The 20,266-nt window shown below is 41.0% G+C and overlaps 4 protein-coding genes across 4 annotated transcripts in view; 3 read left to right on the top strand and 1 right to left on the bottom strand.

Annotated features, from left to right (window-relative positions):
- LOC139531770 (NLR family CARD domain-containing protein 3-like) overlaps positions 1-20,266 on the top strand; it is a 393,069-nt gene that overhangs the window by 353,730 nt on the left and 19,073 nt on the right. The window lies entirely within an intron of this gene.
- The window catches only part of LOC139537693 (NLR family CARD domain-containing protein 3-like), a 426,333-nt gene that overhangs the window by 185,941 nt on the left and 220,126 nt on the right, over positions 1-20,266 (top strand). The window lies entirely within an intron of this gene.
- Positions 1-20,266, bottom strand: part of LOC139540780 (NLR family CARD domain-containing protein 3-like) — a 301,765-nt gene that overhangs the window by 123,987 nt on the left and 157,512 nt on the right. The window lies entirely within an intron of this gene.
- On the top strand, positions 331-14,648 carry LOC139539785 (NLR family CARD domain-containing protein 3-like). The gene is made up of 7 exons (XM_071343074.1): positions 331-541; positions 932-2,696; positions 2,962-3,135; positions 9,675-9,848; positions 11,439-11,612; positions 12,285-12,331; positions 12,799-14,648. Exons 1-7 carry the CDS (start codon positions 331-333, stop codon positions 13,371-13,373), a joined length of 3,120 nt encoding a protein of 1,039 aa, XP_071199175.1. The 3' UTR covers positions 13,374-14,648.

Raw genomic sequence — 20,266 nt, forward strand, 5'->3', positions numbered from 1 at the left:
TGTGTGTGTGTGTGTGTGTGTGTGTGTGTGTGTGTGTGTGTGTGTGTGTGTGTGTGTGTGTGTGTGTGTACTCCCTGGATGAGGAGATGTAATCTCATGTTTTGTCCACAGAAACCAACAGGAGAGATCAGAGTCAGAGATTCTCAGTGGTCAGTCTTCCCAGAGTCATCAAACAGACCTGGACTCCATATTCAGTGTATGTGGTCCTGTTATGTACATTTGTTTTTGTTTACCTCAAGTAAAGTTGATCTGTCAATCATTCATTAATATGTTATGCTTATATGCTTAACTTATTTACTTGATTTATTTCAGTTGCTTGAAGAGAATATTATGACATTTGTGAAGAACGAGCTGAAGATGTTCAAAAGGATTCTTAGTCCAGAACTCCCAGAAGGCTTTGAGAGTCAGAAGCAGGATAAGGAAGTGGTGGATGCTGAAGATGAGAAGCAGGAGAGCAGTGCCAGAGAGGGGGCTCTGAAGATCACACTGCACATCCTGAGGAAAATGAACCAGAAGGAGTTTGCTGACACACTGGAGAAATGTAAGATCTGTCTGCCTCATGTTGAATGCTGTTTTATAACATTTAAAAGCTGTAGCTAAAGTACAGCTAAAGTAGCTGTGTAACTCAATGATATTGTAGCAGCCTTAACACAACACCTAGTGACCTCATCAAGTAGCAGCAGGGATGTGTTGTGGTGATTAATTTACAGAGAGAAAGAGAGAGAGAACATTAATAATACCATCAATAATACCAATAATAATAATATAATCAGTCACACCAGTCTGTAATGCATTATGAAAACATTTACACATTTATACAGTCAGTTAAGAGAATAAATTATTATAATTTAAACGTTATAACAGTCCTACAATACTGTAGGCATTAAAACAGACGTAATATTAATATCCTCTGTGTTATTTCTTCATTCAGATGAGCTTGCTGTGATTTGCCAACGTGAACTCAAATCTAATCTAAAGAAGAAGTTTCAATGTGTATTTGAGGGGATCGCTAAACAAGGAAACCCAACACTTCTCAATAAGATCTACACAGAGCTCTACATCACAGAGGGTGGAACAGGAGAGGTCAATAATGAACATGAGCTGAGACAGATTGAGACAACAACCAGGAAACAAGCAAGACCAGAGACTGCAATCAAATGTAACGACATCTTCAAACCCTTAACTGGTCAAGACAAACATATCAGAACTGTGCTGACAAAGGGAGTCGCTGGCATTGGAAAAACAGTCTCTGTGCAGAAGTTCATTCTGGACTGGGCTGAAGGAAAAGCCAATCAGGATGTCCAATTTGTATTTTCATTCCCTTTCCGGGAGCTGAATTTGATGAAAGGGGACAAATACACTTTCATTGAACTTCTTAATCACTTCTCAATGGAAACCAAACAATCAAGAATCTCAAACTACGACAAGTACAAAGTTCTGTTCATCTTTGATGGTCTGGATGAGTGTCGACTGCCCCTAGACTTCCAGAAGAACAAGATCTGTTGGGACGTCACAGAGTCAACCTCAGTGGATGTTCTGCTGACAAATCTCATCAAGGGAAATCTGCTTCCCTCTGCTCTCCTCTGGATAACTACCCGACCTGCAGCAGCCAATAAGATCCCTTCAGTGTGTGTTGACCAGGTAACAGAGGTACGAGGGTTCAATGACCCACAGAAGGAGGAGTACTTCAGGAAGAGATTCAGTGATGAGGACCTGGCCAGCAGAATCATCTCACACGTAAAGACATCAAGGAGCCTCCACATCATGTGCCACATTCCAGTCTTCTGTTGGATTTCTGCAACAGTCCTTGAACACATGCTGAAACATAAGAGAGAAGAGATGCCCAAGTCTCTGACTGAGATGTACACACACCTTGTGGAGTTTCATACTAAACAGAAGAATGAAAAGTATCTTGGGAAAGAAGAGACAGGTCCACACTGGAATCAAGAGAGCATTCTGTCACTGGGAAAACTGGCTTTTCAACAGCTTGTGAATGGCAATCTGATTTTCTATGAAGAAGACCTGAAAGAGGCTGGCATTGATGTCAGTGAAGCCTCAGTGTACTCAGGATTGTGCACACAGCTCTTTAAAGAGGAATGTGGGCTGTACCAGGACAAGGTGTACTGCTTTGTTCATCTGAGCATTCAGGAGTTTCTGGCTGCTGTATATGTGTTCCTCTCATTCATCAACAACAATGAGAATCTAATGGACAAACTGCAAACAAATGACAAGTCTGCAGTTACTTTCTACAAGAGTGCTGTGGATAAAGCATTACAAAGTGAGACGGGAAACCTGGACCTGTTCCTCCGCTTCCTTCTGGGCCTCTCACTGGAGTCCAATCAGAAGCACTTACGAGGTCTACTGACTAAGTCAATAATCAGCTCACAGATCCATGAAGAAACAGTGAAGTACATCAAGGATAAGATCAGGAAGAATCTCTCTCCAGAGAGGAGCATCAATCTGTTCCACTGTCTGAATGAACTGAATGACCATTCTCTAGTGGAGGAGATCCAAAGCTACCTGAGATCAGGAAGTCTCTCAGAAGACCAACTGTCACCTGCACAGTGGTCAGCTCTGGTCTTTGTGTTGCTGACTTCAGAAAAGGAGCTGGATGTGTTTGACCTGAAGAAATACTCCAGATCAGAGGAAGGTCTTCTGAGGCTGCTGCCAGTGGTCAAAGCCTCCAGAGCTGTTCTGTGAGTAAATAAAATGACATATAAGAACTAATCATCAGGAAGAAATATCCAGTTTAGAGAAAATGATGTAAATAATATATGTTTTTCAATATAAAATTATATTCATATTGAATAAATGCATTGATTTTCACATTTGTATAACATTATGATCATACAATTCTAGGAGATGGAAGATGAATCTATATATTGTTTTGAATAATTAACAAAATGCATCTGCCAATGTCATTCTACACTACTCATTAAATCATGATGATCTCTTTGTCAGGCTGTCAGGCTGTCTAGTCACAGAGGAAGGCTGTGCTTCTCTGGTCTCAGCTTTGGAGTCAAACCCCTCACACCTGAGAGAGCTGGACCTGAGTAACAATGACCTGAAGGATTCAGGAGTGAAGCGTCTCTCTGCTGGACTGGGGAATCCCCACTGTAAACTGGAGACTCTGAGGTCAGTATTCATATTTGATATGGCAGTATTCAAATAGGCTTTTCGGCGGAAGCAAACGATGCTATTATCTGAGCATAGCACAATAGTAAACAAAGAGATAGAAGCATATTTCAACCCTGCAGGCGCGACACAAAACGCAGAAATAGAAATATAAATCATGCCTTCCCTTTGACGAGCTTCTTTTGTTGGCACTCCAATATGTCCCATAAACATCACAAATGGTCCTTTTGTTCGATTAATTCCGTCTTATTTGGCGCGTTTGATCCAGAAAAACACCGGTTCCAAATTGTGAAACGTGACTACAAAATATCTCAAAGGTTACCTGTAAACTTTGCAAAAACATTTCAAACTACTTTTGTAATACAACTTTTGGTATTTGTTAATGTAAATAATCGATAAAATTGAAGACTGTGTTCAATACGGGATTAAAACAAACTGTCGTTAGCTTTCTGGTCACGCATCTCTAACAAACAGTACACTTCCAGTGACCCTAGATCAAGATGGCCGTACTTCTTCATTACACAAAGGAATAACCTCAACCAATTTCTAAAGACTGTTGACATCCAGTGAAAGCTGTAGGAACTGCAAGAAAGTCCATTAGAAATCTGGATTCCCAATGAAAATCCCCCCCCCCCCCAAAAAAAAAATTCTGAATGGTTTGTCCTCAGGGATTCGCCTGCTAAATAAGTTTTGTTATACTCACAGACATGATTCAAACAGTTTTGGAAACTTCAGAGTGTTTTCTATCCAAATCTACTAATAATATGCATATCTTATCTTCTGGGGATGAGTAGCTGGCAGTTTAATTTGGGCATGCTATTCATCCAAAATTCAGAATGCTCAAGTGTTGCTTTAGCTTGAACCTCCATCCCAGTCTCAAATCTCTGGAAGACTGAAACAGGTTTCCCTCAAGAATTTCCCTGTATTTAGCGCCATCCATCATTCCTTCAATTCTGACCAGTTTCCCAGTCCCTGCCGATGAAAAACAAACCCACAGCATGATGCTGCGACCACCATGCTTCACTGTGGGGATGATGTTCTTGGGGTGATGAGAGGTATTGGGTTTGCGCCAGACATAGCGTTTTCCTTGATGGCCAAAAAGCTACATTTTTGTCTCATCTGACCACAGTACCTTCTTCCATATGTTTTGGGAGTCTCCCACATGCCACATGCCTTTTGGTTAACACCAAACGTGTTTGCTTATTCTTTTCTTCAAGCAATGGCTTTTTTCTGTCCACTCTTCCATAAAGCCCAGCTCTGTGGAGTGTACGCCTTAAAGTGGTCCTATGGACAGATACTCCAATCTCTGCTGTTGAGCTTTGCAGCTCCTTCAGGGTTATCTTTGGTCTCTTTGTTGCCTCTGATTAATGCCCTCCTTGCCTGGTCCGTGAGTTTTGGTGGGCGGCCTTCTCTTGGCAGGTTTGTTGTGGTGCCATATTCTTTCCATTTTTGAATAATGGATTTAATGGTGCTCCGTGGGATTTTCAAAGTTTCTGATATTTTTTTATAACCCAACCCTGATCTGTACTTCTCCTCAACTTTGTCCCTGACCTGTTTGGAGAGCTCCTTGGTCTTCATGGTGCCGCTTGCTTGGTGGTGTCCCTTGCTTAGTGGTGTTGTAGACTCTGGGGCCTTTCAGAACAGGTGTATATACACTGAGATCATGTGACAGATCATGTGACACTTAGATTACACACAGGTGGACTTTATTTAACTAATTATGTGACATCTGAAGGTAATTGGTTCCACCAGATATTATTTAGGGGCTTCATAGCAAAGGGGATGAATACATATGAACGCACCACTTTTGTGTTTTTAATTAGATTATTTTAAGAAGTTATTTTTTTACATTTCTCCTGACCAATTTGGACTATTTTGTGTTTGTCCATTACATGAAATCCAAATAAAAATCGATTGAAATGACTGCTGTAATGTTGTAAAGAAACAAAAGGCACTGTAGTTCTCCCATTTGAAGAAGTCTTAATTATTTGGACAAATTCACTTATATTGTATTAAAGTAGTCATAAGTTTAGTATTTGGTCCCATATTCCATGCCTGCAGTGATTACATCAAGCTTGTGATTCTACAAACTTGTTGAATTCATTTGCAGTTTTGTCTTGGTTGTGTTTTGGATTATGTTTTTCCTAATAGAAACTGAATGGTGAATAATGTCCTGTCATTTTGGAGTCACTTCACTTGTATTGTCAGTAAGAATAGAAGATGTTTCTGAACACTTCTACATTCATGTGGATGCTACCATGATTATGAATAATCATGAATGAATCGTGAATGATGATGAATGAGAAAGTTACAGAGGAACAAAGATCATACCCCCTCTGTTATTGGTAATGGTGAGAGGTTAGCATGTTTTGTTGTAGCCTCTGTTATTGGTATTGGTGAGAGGTTAGCATGTTTTGTTGTAGCCTCTGTTACTGGTAATGGTGAGAGGTTAGCATGTTTTGTTGTAGCCTCTGTTACTGGTAATGGTGAGAGGTTAGCATGTTTTGTTGTAGTCTCTGTTATTGGTAATGATGAGAGGTTAGCATGTTTTGTTGTAGTCTCTGTTGTTGGTAATGGTGAGAGGTTAGCATGTTTTGTTGTAGTCTCTGTTATTGGTAATGATGAGAGGTTAGCATGTTTTGTTGTAGCCTCTGTTATTGGTAATGGTGAGAGGTTAGCATGTTTTGTTGTAGTCTCTGTTATTGGTAATGGTGAGAGGTTAGCATGTTTTGTTGTAGCCTCTGTTACTGGTAATGGTGAGAGGTTAGCATGTTTTGTTGTAGCCTCTGTTACTGGTAATGGTGAGAGGTTAGCATGTTTTGTTGTAGCCTCTGTTATTGGTAATGGTGAGAGGTTAACATGTTTTGTTGTAGCCTCTGTTATTGGTAATGGTGAGAGGTTAGCATGTTTTGTTGTAGTCTCTGTTATTGGTAATGGTGAGAGGTTAGCATGTTTTGTTGTAGCCTCTGTTATTGGTAATGGTGAGAGGTTAGCATGTTTTGTTGTAGACTCTGTTATTGGTAATGATGAGAGGTTAGCATGTTTTGTTGAAGCCTCTGTTATTGGTAATGGTGAGAGGTTAGCATGTTTTGTTGTAGTCTCTGTTATTGGTAATGGTGAGAGGTTAGCATGTGTTGTTGTAGTCTCTGTTATTGGTAATGGTGAGAGGTTAGCATGTTTTGTTGTAGCCTCTGTTATTGGTAATGGTGAGAGGTTAGCATGTTTTGTTGTAGCCTCTGGTATTGGTAATGGTGAGAGGTCAGCATGTTTTGTTGTAGCCTCTGTTACTGGTAATGGTGAGAGGTTAGCATGTTTTGTTGTAGCCTCTGTTATTGGTAATGGTGAGAGGTTAACATGTTTTGTTGCAGCCTCTGTTATTGGTAATGGTGAGAGGTTAGCATGTTTTGTTGTAGTCTCTGTTATTGGTAATGGTGAGAGGTTAGCATGTTTTGTTGTAGCCTCTGTTATTGGTAATGGTGAGAGGTTAGCATGTTTTGTTGTAGTCTCTGTTATTGGTAATGATGAGAGGTTAGCATGTTTTGTTGTAGCCTCTGTTATTGGTAATGGTGAGAGGTTAGCATGTTTTGTTGTAGTCTCTGTTATTGGTAATGATGAGAGGTTAGCATGTTTTGTTGTAGTCTCTGTTGTTGGTAATGGTGAGAGGTTAGCATGTTTTGTTGTAGCCTCTGTTATTGGTAATGGTGAGAGGTTAGCATGTTTTGTTGTAGTCTCTGTAACTTTCTGACTCATTATTATTCTTGATTCATTCATGATTTGTATTAATAAAGCATCATCAGGATACATTTAGCTGTGTTTAGAAACATGTCAAATACTCACATAGACAGAAAATTACTCCAGTCATCATCCACCATTTTATTATTGGGCAGAATATAACCCAAAACACAACCAAAACAAACTGCAAATGAGTTTGGGTCCAAATACTAAACTTTTGACTACTTTAATACATTATAAGTGAATTGGTCAGAATACTTATGACTTCTTCAAATAGGGGGACTAGATACATAAAGTGCTTTCATTTCTAAATGGTGAAACAGATATGTATTAAAATACCCTCAAATAAAAGGTGACATTATATACTGTCACCTCATATGAAACATTTGATCTGAAATCCAAAATGTTGGATTATAGAGCCACATTTAAAATGTTAGCTTCACTGTCAAAATAGATATGGTGTGGACTGTATACAAAATACAATCTAAATTTGATACCTCACTGTCTGTCTTTTGACTGATACTGCGTTTTAAACTGGTCTGGTCAGTCTGCTCAAATATTTGTACTGTACATTTTTCTCTCCACAAGCAACACTTTGATCATTTGTCATTTCAAATAATGAAACATCCATTTATGAATAGATATGGCAGGTTTCAGGACACTGATGTATCTGAATATGTTAAAACGATATACTGCCACTATTTTCACCACCAAAGAATAACAGTGTGATTTTAATATGATTTGACTCTTTGCAGGCTGTCAGGCTGTGGAGTCACAGAGGAAGGCTGTGCTTCTCTGGTCTCAGCTCTGAGGTCAAACCCCTCACACCTGAGAGAGCTGGATCTGAGTAACAATGACCTGAAGGATTCAGGAGTGAAGCTGCTCTCTGCTGGACTGGGGAATCCCCACTGTAAACTGGAGACTCTGAGGTCAGTATTCCTGTAGTTGGTCAACAAGTGATAACTGTCCACCAGATCCACATGTGTTTACCAGGCACACATAGTCCACACCATATGTGTTTGGACAGTGAAGCTTACAGTTTTACATTTGGTGCTATGCTCCAGCATTTTGGATTTGAGATATAATGTTTCATATTAGGTGACAGTACAGAATGTCACCTTTTATTTGAGGTTAATGGTGAGAGGTTAGCATGTTTTGTTGTAGCCTCTGTTATTGGTAATGGTGAGAGGTTAGCATGTTTTGTTGTAGCCTCTGTTATTGGTAATGGTGAGAGGTTAGCATGTTTTGTTGTATCCTCTGTTATTGGTAATGGTGAGAGGTTAGCATGTTTTGTTGTAGCCTCTGTTATTGGTAATGGTGAGAGGTTAGCATGTTTTGTTGTAGCCTCTGTTATTGGTAATGGTGAGAGGTTAGCATGTTTTGTTGTAGCCTCTGTTATTGGTAATGGTGAGAGGTTAGCATGTTTTGTTGTAGCCTCTGTTATTGGTAATGGTGAGAGGTTAGCATGTTTTGTTGTAGTCTCTGTTATTGGTAATGGTGAGAGGTTAGCATGTTTTGTTGTAGCCTCTGTTATTGGTAATGGTGAGAGGTTAGCATGTTTTGTTGTAGCCTCTGTTATTGGTAATGGTGAGAGGTTAGTATGTTTTGTTGTAGTCTCTGTTATTGGTAATGGTGAGAGGTTAGCATGTTTTGTTGTAGCCTCTGTTATTGGTAATGGTGAGAGGTTAGTATGTTTTGTTGTAGTCTCTGTTATTGGTAATGGTGAGAGGTTAGCATGTTTTGTTGTAGCCTCTGTTATTGGTAATGGTGAGAGGTTAGCATGTTTTGTTGTAGCCTCTCTTATTGGTAATGGTGAGAGGTTAGCATGTTTTGTTGTAGTCTCTGTTATTGGTAATGGTGAGAGGTTAGCATGTTTTGTTGTAGCCTCTGTTATTGGTAATGGTGAGAGGTTAGCATGTTTTGTTGTAGTCTCTGTTATTGGTAATGGTGAGAGGTTAGCATGTTTTGTTGGAGTCTCTGTTATTTGTAATGGTGAGAGGTTAGCATGTTTTGTTGTAGCCTCTGTTATTGGTAATGGTGAGAGGTTAGCATGTTTTGTTGTAGTCTCTGTTATTGGTAATGGTGAGAGGTTAGCATGTTTTGTTGTAGCCTCTGTTATTGGTAATGGTGAGAGGTTAGCATGTTTTGTTGTAGCCTCTGTAACTCTCTCACTCATTATTATTCATGATTCATTCATGATCTTTCTCAATCATGGCAGTCACAGGCTTGATGTAGTCATTGCGTTCAAAGAATATGGGACCAAATACTAAACTTTTGACTACTTTAATACACTATAAGTGAATTGGTCAGAATACTTATGACTTCTTCAAATAGGGGGACTAGATACATAAAGTGCTTTCATTTCTAAATGGTGAAACAGATATGTATTAAAATACCTGCAAATAAAAGGTGACATTATATACTGTCACCTCATATAAAACATTTTATCTCAAATTCAAACTGCTGGAGTATAGAGCCACATTTAAAATGTTAGCTTCACTGTCAAAATAGATATGGTGTGGACTGTATACTCAATACAATCTAAATCTGATACCTCACTGTCTGTCTTTTGACTGATACTGCTTTTTAAACTGGTCTGGTCAGTCTACTCAAATATTTGTACTATACATTTTTCTCTACAAGTAATATTATGATCATTTATAATAATGACACATTCATTAATTTATGAATAGATATGGCAGGTTTCAGGACACTGATGTATCTGAATATGTTGAAAAAATATACTGCCACTATTTTCACCACCAAAGAATAGCAGTGTGATTTTAATATGATTTGACTCTTTGCAGGCTGTCAGGCTGTCTAGTCACAGAGGAAGGCTGTGCTTCTCTGGTCTCAGCTCTGAGGTCAAACCCCTCACACCTGAGAGAGCTGGACCTGAGTAACAATGACCTGAAGGATTCAGGAGTGAAGCTGCTCTCTGCTGGACTGGGGAATCCCCACTGTAAACTGGAGACTCTGAGGTCAGTATTCCTGTAGTTGGTCAACAAGTGATAACTGTTCACCAGATCCACATGTGTTTACCAGACACACATAGTCCACACCATATGTGTTTGGACAGTGAAGCTTACAGTTTTACATTTGGTGCTATGCTCCAGCATTTTGGATTTGAGATATAATGTTTCATATTAGGTGACAGTACAGAATGTCACCTTTTATTTGAGGGAATTCATACATATATTTTACCGTTTAGATATGAATAGTGAATAATGATGAATAACAAAGTTATAGAGGCACAAATATCAGTATAAATGCTAATCTCCCCTGTTATTGGTAATGGTGAGAGGTTAGTATGTTTTGTTGTAGTCTCTGTTATTGGTAATGGTGAGAGGTTAGTATGTTTTGTTGTAGTCTCTGTTATTGGTAATGGTGAGAGGTTAGTTTGTTTTGTTGTATCCTCTGTTATTGGTAATGGTGAGAGGTTAGCATGTTTTGTTGTAGCCTCTGTTATTGGTAATGTTGAGAGTTTAGCATGTTTTGTTGTATCCTCTGTTATTGGTAATGGTGAGAGGTTAGCATGTTTTGTTGTAGCATCTGTTATTGGTAATGGTGAGAGGTTAGTATGTTTTGTTGTAGCCTCTGTTATTGGTAATGGTGAGAGGTTAGTATGTTTTGTTGTAGCCTCTGTTATTGGTAATGGTGAGAGGTTAGCATGTTTTGTTGTAGCCTCTCTTATTGGTAATGGTGAGAGGTTAGCATGTTTTGTTGTAGCCTCTGTTATTGGTAATGGTGAGAGGTTAGCATGTTTTGTTGTAGCCTCTGTTATTGGTAATGGTGAGAGGTTAGCATGTTTTGTTGTAGCCTCTGTTATTGGTAATGGTGAGAGGTTAGCATGTTTTGTTGTAGTCTCTGTAACTCTCTCACTCATTATTATTCATGATTCATTCATGATCTTTCTCAATCATGGCAGTCACAGGCTTGATGTAGTCATTATGTTCAAAGAATATGGGACCAAATACTAAACTTTTAACTACATTAATACACTATAAGTAAATTGTTCATAATATTTAATGACTTCTTCAAATGGGGGGACTAGCAACATAAAGTGCTTTCATTTCTAAATGGTGAAACAGATATGTGTTAAAATATCCTCAAATTAAAGGTGACATTATATACTGTCACCTCATATCAAACATTTGATCTGAAATCCAAAATGTTGGAGTATAGAGCCACATTTAAAATGTTAGCTTCACTGTCAAAATAGATATGGTGTGGACTGTTTACTCAATACAATCTAAATCTGATACCTCACTGTCAAAATAGATATGGTGTGGACTGTATACTCAATACAATCTATATCTGATACCTCACTGTCTGTCTTTTGACTGATACTGCTTTTTAAACTGGTCTGGTCAGTCTACTCAAATATTTGTACTCTACATTTATTTGTAATATTATGATAATTTATAATAATGACACATACATTAATTCATGACTACATTTTGTAGGTTTCAGGATGCTGATGTATCTGAACATTTATAAAAAATATACTGCCACTATTTTCACCACCAAAGAATATCAGTGTGATTTTAATATGATTTAACTCTTTGCAGGCTGTCAGGCTGTCTAGTCACAGAGGAAGGCTGTGAATCTCTGGTCTCAGCTCTGAGGTCAAACCCCTCACACCTGAGAGAGCTGGACCTGAGCTACAATCACCCAGGAGACTCAGGAGTCAGACTGCTCTCTGCTGGACTGGAGGATCCACACTGCAGACTGGAGAAACTCAAGTATGTAGAGGGTTTATGTCAATGTTCATATCAGACATGTTTGACTCATCAGGCTAGTTAAGACAAACATTCTTACCACCACTTGGACAAAGTTATATGCTGATTGTGTATGTGTGTTTGTGTCTAGTGTTTGAATGTGTCTCAGTGTCCAGTGTACGTGTGTCTGTGTGTGTGTGTCTGTGTGTGTGTGTGTGTGTGTGTGTCCATGGTATGTATGTGTGTGTGTCCAGTGTACGTGTGTGTGTGTGTGTGTGTGTGTGTGTGTGTGTGTGTGTGTGTGTGTGTGTGTGTGTGTGTGTGTGTGTGTGTGTGTGTGTGTGTGTGTGTGTGTGTCTGTGTGTGTGTGTCTGTGTGTGTGTGTCTGTGTGTGTGAATGTGTCTCAGTGTCCAGTGTACGTGTGTCTGTGTGTGTGTGTCTGTGTGTGTGTGTGTGTGTGTGTGTGTGTGTGTGTGTGTGTGTGTGTGTGTGTGTGTGTGTCCATGGTGTGTATGTGTGTGTGTCCAGTGTACGTGTGTGTGTGTGTGTGTGTGTGTGTGTGTGTGTGTGTGTGTGTGTGTGTGTGTGTGTGTGTGTGTGTGTGTGTGTGTGTGTGTGTGTGTGTGTGTGTGTGTGTGTGTGTGAGTTCAGGTGTATCCCTCAATGACTGTCTGTTCTTCTGCTTACTGCTACAGTGTGGAACATGGTGGAGAGAACGCAATGAAACCTGGGCTTAGAAAATGTGAGTGTTGACTGCTGTGAAGAATATGACTAAGAATAAGTCTTAATTCAAGTTAAGTCAAAGTCAAAGAACACCATCATTACTTACTTGGTCATATTTAATATCAGCTGTAGTTCTACAGAAGCAGAAATCAGGGACACCAAAGTTTACAAAGAGTTGCTTTGACAATGTTTGTGTCTGTGTGTGTGTGTGTGTCTGTGTGTGTGCGTGGCGTGTTCGTCTTACATAAACATGTGTGTTTGTGTTCATGCATGCATACAGGTGTGTGTGTGTGTAATTAATAGGAATAAGTGTGTTTTATATTACCATACAGTATAACTTATGATCATTCAACAAGTCTCAAGTTACCTTAACTTCTCCTTTTGATACCTAGAAACATCTACATTAAATGAATTAGTGAAAAGTGAGTTAACATTCTAATGTGAATGATGATGATTTCTAATATTGTGTCTGGTTTCATCCATCAGATGTCTGTGATCTCACACTGGACCTAAACACAGTAAACAGACTCCTCTCTCTGTCTGAGGAGAACAGAAAGGTGACACGTAGGACAGAGGAGCAGCCGTATCCTGATCACCCAGAGAGATTTGAGGTCTGGGGACAGGTGCTGTGTAGAGAGGGTCTGACTGGACGCTGTTACTGGGAGGGAGAGTGGAGTGGGAAAAAGGCTGTTATAGGAGTGACATATAAAGGAATCAGCAGGAGAGAAGGGGGTGATATAGCAGTGACATGTAAAGGAATCATCATGAGAGGAGACCTTAAGGACTGTTGTCTTGGATACAATGACAAGTCCTGGAGTCTGTTCTGCTCTGACAACAGTTACACTGCCTGGCACAATAATAAACCCACTACCATAGACGTCCCCTCCTCCAGCTCCCACAGAGTAGGAGTGTATCTGGACTGGCCAGCCGGCACTCTGTCCTTCTATAGAGCCTCCTCTGACACACTGACCCACCTGATCACATTCACCTCCACATTCACTGAGCCCCTCTATCCAGGGTTTAGGGTTTATGATGTTGACTCCTCAGTGTCCCTGAAATAATAACCTGACACACACACACACACACACACACTGGACACACACACACACACACACACACTGGACACACACACACTGGACACACACACACACACACACACACACACACACACACACACACACACACACTGGACACACACACACTGGACACACACACACACACACACTGGACACACACACACACACACACACACACACTGGACACACACACACAGGACACACACACACACACACACACACACACACTGGACACACACACACACACACACACACACACTGGACACACACACACACACATTTACATTTTACATTACATTTAAGTCATTTAGCAGACGCTCTTATCCAGAGCGACTTACAAGTTGGTGCATTCACCTTATGATATCCAGTGGAACAACCACTTTACAATAGTGCATCTAACTCTACTGGACACACACACACCGGGCACACACACACACACACACACACACACACACACTGGACACACACACACACACACACACACACACACACACTGGATACACACACACACACACTGGATACACACACACACACACTGGACACACACACACACACTGGACACACACACACACACTGGACACAGGCACAGACACTGGACACACACACACACACACTGGACACACACACACACACACTCACTGGACACACACACACACACACACTGGACACACACACACACACACAAAGGAATCACACTGGACACACACACACACACAAAGGACGCACACTGAACACACACACACACACACACACACACACACACACACACACACACACACACACACACACACACACACAGACACACACACTGGACACACACTGGACAAACACTGGACAAAGACACACACACAACAAACACACACTGACACACACACACACACACACACTCGACAACACACACACACACACACTGGAGAAACAAACAAACACACACGCACACACACACTGGACAAACACAACACACAACATGACAAACACACACACACACTGGACAAACAAACACACACACACACACACACACACTGGACACACACACACACACACACACACAGTGGACACACAGGACACACACACACATGCGTGTCTTCCTATAATTGTGACAATAACACTGTTAAAATACCAATGTCATAATTTTTTGTATGATTTTTATGTTGAATAACAAATTGTACAATTATATACGGACATATGTTCCATAGTTGTACAAGTATACAGGATATATTGTACTTTTCATAATAAAACATAGTTGAAACAAGAAAAGCATGTTAATTGTGAAAACAGTTTGGTTATTGATGTTACGTTTCCTCTGTCAGGTTGACGTTAACCTGCGACTGGTTGAAACATGAAACTAATATGAAATGAAATACAAAACAATTAAATATGTGAAATACAGTTAAACAATTTGTACAACAAGAGTTTTGTGATGCAAGGTTACTATAGCAACAGAGTGTTGTGATCAGGGGTCACCATAGCAACAGAGTGTTGTGAGACAAGGTCACTATAGCAACGCAGTGTTGTGATGCAGGGTCACTATAGCAACAGTGTTGTGATGCAGGGTCACTATAACAACAGAGTGTCGTGATGCGGCTCGGGTGGAATCTCTCTCTGCTCTCTCTCTCTTTCTGCTCTCTCTCTTCTCTCTCTCTTTGCTCTCTTTCTCTGATCTGTTCTCTGCTCTCTCTCACCCTCTGCTCTCTCTGCTCTCTCTCTCTCTCTCTCTCTCTGCTCTCTCTCTCTGCTCTCTGATCTCTGCCCTCTCTCTTCTCTCTCTCTGCTCTCTCTGCTCTCTAATCTCTCTGCTCTTTCTGTCTCTGCTCTCTACTTTCTCTGCTTTCTGCTCTCTCTGCTCTCTCTCCGCTCTATCACTCTCTGCTCTCTCTCTCTGCTCTCTCACTCTCTGTTCTCTGCTCTCTCTCTCTCTCTGTTCTCTGCTCTCTCTGCTCTGCTCTCTCTGCTCTAGTCTGTTCTCTACTCTCTCTGCTCTGCCGCTCTCTCTGTTTTCTCTGCTCGCTCTGCTTTCTCTCTGCTCTCTCTCTGCTCTCTCTCTCCTCTATCTGCCCTCTGCCCTCTGCTCTCTCTCTTCCATCTCTGCTCTCTCTCTGCTCTCTCTGCTCTCTCTCCCTCTGCTCTCTGCTCTCTGTTATCTGCTCTCTCTCTCCCTCTGCTCTCTGTTATCTGCTCTCTCTCTCCCTCTGCTCTCGCTCTCTGCTCTCTCTCTGCTCTCTCTGCTCTCTTATCACTCTCTGCTCTCTGCTCTCTCTCCACTCTCTCACTCTCTGCTCTCTGTTCTCTGCTCTCTCTCTCCCTCTGCTCTCTGCTCTCTCTCTCTCTGTTCTCTGCTCTCTCTGCTCTCTCTGTTCTCTGCTCTCTCTGCTCTCTCTGCTCTCTGTTCTGCTGCTCTCTCTGTTTTCTCTGCTCTCTCTGCTTTCTCTCTGCTCTCTGTCTGCCCTCTCTCTTCTCTCTCTCTGCTCTCTCTGCTCTCTCTCCCTCTGCTCTCTGCTCTCTCACTCTCTGCTCTCTGTTATCTGCTCTCTCTCTCCCTCTGCTCTCTGCTCTGCTCTCTCTCTCTCTGTTCTCTGCTCTCTCTGCTCTGCTCTCTCTGCTCTAGTCTGTTCTCTACTCTCTCTGCTCTGCCGCTCTCTCTGTTTTCTCTGCTCGCTCTGCTTTCTCTCTGCTCTCTCTCTGCTCTCTCTCTCCTCTATCTGCTCTCTGCCCTCTGCTCTCTCTCTTCCATCTCTGCTCTCTCTCTGCTCTCTCTGCTCTCTCTCCCTCTGCTCTCTGCTCTCTGTTATCTGCTCTCTCTCTCCCTCTGCTCTCTGTTATCTGCTCTCTCTCTCCCTCTGCTCTCGCTCTCTGCTCTCTCTCTGCTCTCTCTGCTCTCTTATCACTCTCTGCTCTCTGCTCTCTCTCCACTCTCTCACTCTCTGCTCTCTGTTCTCTGCTCTCTCTCTCCCTCTGCTCTCTGCTCTCTCTCTCTCTGTTCTCTGCTCTCTCTGTTCTCTGCTCTCTCTGCTCTCTCTGCTCTCTGTTCTGCTGCTCTCTCTGTTTTCTCTGCTCTCTCTGCTTTCTCTCTGCTCTCTGTCTGCCCTCTCTCTTCTCTCTCTCTGCTCTCTCTGCTCTCTCTCCCTCTGCTCTCTGCTCTCTCACTCTCTGCTCTCTGTTATCTGCTCTCTCTCTCCCTCTGCTCTCTGTTATCTGCTCTCTCTCTCCCTCTGCTCTCGCTCTCTGCTCTCTCTCTGCTCTCTTATCACTCTCTGCTCTCTGCTCTCTCTCCACGCTCTCACTCTCTGCTCTCTGTTCTCTGCTCTCTCTCTCCCTCTGCTCTCTGCTCTCTCTCTCTCTGTTCTCTGCTCTCTCTGCTCTCTCTGTTCTCTGCTCTCTCTGCTCTCTCTGCTCTCTGTTCTGCTGCTCTCTCTGTTTTCTCTGCTCTCTCTGCTTTCTCTCTGCTCTCTGTCTGCCCTCTCTCTTCTCTCTCTCTGCTCTCTCTGCTCTCTCTCCCTCTGCTCTCTGCTCTCTCACTCTCTGCTCTCTGTTTTCTGCTCTCTCTCTCCCTCTGCTCTCTGCTCTGCTCTCTCTCTGCTCTCTCTGCTCGCTCTCTGCTCTCTCTCTGCTCTCTCTCTCTGCTCTTTCTCTCTCTGCTCTCCACTCTCTCTGCTATCTCGCTCTCCTCTCTCTATCTCTCTCCCCCCAATCGCTCTCGCTTTATATCTTAACAGTGGTGTAGTTTGGACAATCACCACTTGATGTCAGTGTTAAACCAGAAGTGATGAAAACAACATCACTGCAGAGAGAGAGAGTCTAATATACTGATATACAGTGCATTCAGAAAGTATTCAGACCCCTTGACTTTTTACACATTTTGTCACGTTACAGCCTTATTCTAAAATGGATTACATTGTTTTTTCCCCTCATCAATCTACACACAATAACCCATAATTACAAAGCAAAAACTGTGTATTTTATGTGTGCACATTTTTATTTAAAAAAAAACTTAGATATCACATTTACATAAGTATTCAGACCCTTTACTCAGTACTTTGTTGAAGCACCTTTGGCAGCGATTACAACCTTGAGTCTTCTTGGGTATGACGCTACAAGCTTGGCACACCTGTATTTGGGGAGTTTCTCCCATTCTTCTCTGCAGATCCTCTCAAGCTCTGTCAGGTTGGATGAGGAGCGTCGCTGTACAGCTATTTTCAGGTCTCTCCAGAGATGTTCGATCGGGTTCAAGTCCGGGCTTAGGATCATTGTCCTGTTGTCCAGTCTGTGTATATCATCTTGTTTTATACTGTTTTAGATGGATCCTCTGTTTATCATCTTGTTTTATACTGTTTTAGATGGATCCTCTGTTTATCATCTTGTTTTATACTGTTTTAGATGGATCCTCTGTTTATCATCTTGTTTTATACTGTTTTAGATGGATCCTCTGTTTATCATCTTGTTTTATACTGTTTTAGATGGATCCTCTGTTTATCATCTTGTTTTATACTGTTTTAGATGGATCCTCTGTTTATCATCTTGTTTTATACTGTTTTAGATGGATCCTCTGTTTATCATCTTGTTTTATACTGTTTTAGATGGATCCTCTGTTTATCATCTTGTTTTATACTGTTTTAGATGGATCCTCTGTTTATCATCTTGTTTTATACTGTTTTAGATGGATCCTCTGTTTATCATCTTGTTTTATACTGTTTTAGATGGATCCTCTGTTTATCATCTTGTTTTATACTGTTTTAGATGGATCCTCTGTTTATCATCTTGTTTTATACTGTTTTAGATGGATCCTCTGTTTATCATCTTGTTTTATACTGTTTTAGATGGATCCTCTGTTTATCATCTTGTTTTATACTGTTTTAGATGGATCCTCTGTTTATCATCTTGTTTTATACTGTTTTAGATGGATCCTCTGTTTATCATCTTGTTTTATACTGTTTTAGATGGATCCTCTGTTTATCATCTTGTTTTTCCTACTCAGAGACATTTTATCTTGACCTAAAATAAAATGTAACATTTGACATTGTATTTTCTGTATCTTACTATATTGAAACCCCCAAATAAAGAACTAGTATTTCAAAGAGAGGCTTTATCCTCTCACACTCCATAAAACAGTGAAACATTGTTTCTCTGATATTACATAAAGGACGTCCATCTCCAACATCTGAGTTAATGACAGAAACAAAAGCATTAACTGCAATGATGCCATGTATCACCCCCCATTACATATCACCAGTCCCCTTTAGTAATGGTGGTTACCTTGTCATCAACACCCTCCATTACATATCACCTGTCCCCTTTAGTAACGGTGGTTACCTTGTCATCATCACCCTCCATTACATATCACCAGTCCCCTTTAGTAACTGTGGTTACCTTGTCATCAACACCCTCCATTACATATCACCAGTCCCCTTTAGTAACGGTGGTTACCTTGTCATCAACACCCTCCATTACATATCACCAGTCCCCTTTAGTAACGGTGGCTTGTACAGTGCTCTCCATGCTGGCTTTACCTTGTCATCAAGGCCCAGTTTTACCCTCCAAGGAGTGTCTTTTCTATTTTTCAATGTATCTTTATTTAAAACCTTGACACACCCCCTATATAACTCCTTCCCATTCACCTCATCCAAACCCACCTCTTCCAACCCTCTATATAACTCCTTCCCATTCACCTCATCCAAACCCACCTCTTCCAACCCTCTATATAACTCCTTCCCATTCACCTCATCCAAACCCACCTCTTCCAATTCTCAATATAAATAGAGGGTTGGAAGAGGTGGGTTTGGATGAGGTGAATGGAAGGAGTTATATAGAGGGTTGGAAGAGGTGGGTTTGGATGAGGTGAATGGGAAGGAGTTATAACTCCTTCCCATTCACCTCATCCAAACCCACCAATAACCATTGAAACAGGGTTACACCTCTCTGTCCAGTGAAGAAGATGTCAATAACCATTGAAACAGGATTACACCTCTCTGTCCAGTGAAGAAGATGTCAATAACCATTGAAACAGGATTACACCTCTCTGTCCAGTGAAGAAGATGTCAATAACCATTGAAACAGGGTTACACCTCTCTGTCCAGTGAAGAAGATGTCAATAACCATTGAAACAGGATTACACCTCTCTGTCCAGTGAAGAAGATGTCAATAACCATTGAAACAGGATTACACCTCTCTGTCCAGTGAAGAAGATGTCAATAACCATTGAAACAGGGTTACACCTCTCTGTCCAGTGAAGAAGATGTCAATAACCATTGAAACAGGATTACACCTCTCTGCCCAGTGAAGAAGATGTCAATAACCATTGAAACAGGATTACACCTCTCTGTCCAGTGAAGAAGATGTCAATAACCATTTCAACTTATCTGTTTTTCTGTTCAGGAAAAAATGGTCATGTCTGTAAAACAACAATCTAAAATAGTCAATGGGTGATTAACATGTTTTATTTGACTTCGTTAAACATTAACATACAACACAAAGGAGGGTATTCATCATAACTGGACCAGTTTGCTCCATTCTATGTATTATTCACTATAGTGTTATGAACATAAAAGGTGGGAAACCAAAGTAAGACCAGTCTTCTGCTATGTAAATCATTACAGAGTTGAAGACTAAAGTATATGGAATGTAATGGAAAGGTAAATTCATTAACACATATATTTATACACTGCATGTTATTAGATATAGTAGACATCAGCAAACAACAAGAAAGGAAATACATTTTTACAATGTTTATAATGTAGCACAGTTTTGCCAGTTAATTTAGTTATTGTCAGGACTTCCACCGAAGTTGTTCCCTCTCCTTGTTCAGGCTGCGGTTGTTCCCTCTCCTTGTTCGGGCTGCGGTTGTTCCCTCTCCTTGTTCGGGCTGCGGTTGTTTCCTCTCCTTG

Source organism: Salvelinus alpinus, chromosome 1 (genome assembly GCF_045679555.1).
Source record: "Salvelinus alpinus chromosome 1, SLU_Salpinus.1, whole genome shotgun sequence".
Taxonomy (NCBI): domain Eukaryota; kingdom Metazoa; phylum Chordata; class Actinopteri; order Salmoniformes; family Salmonidae; genus Salvelinus; species Salvelinus alpinus.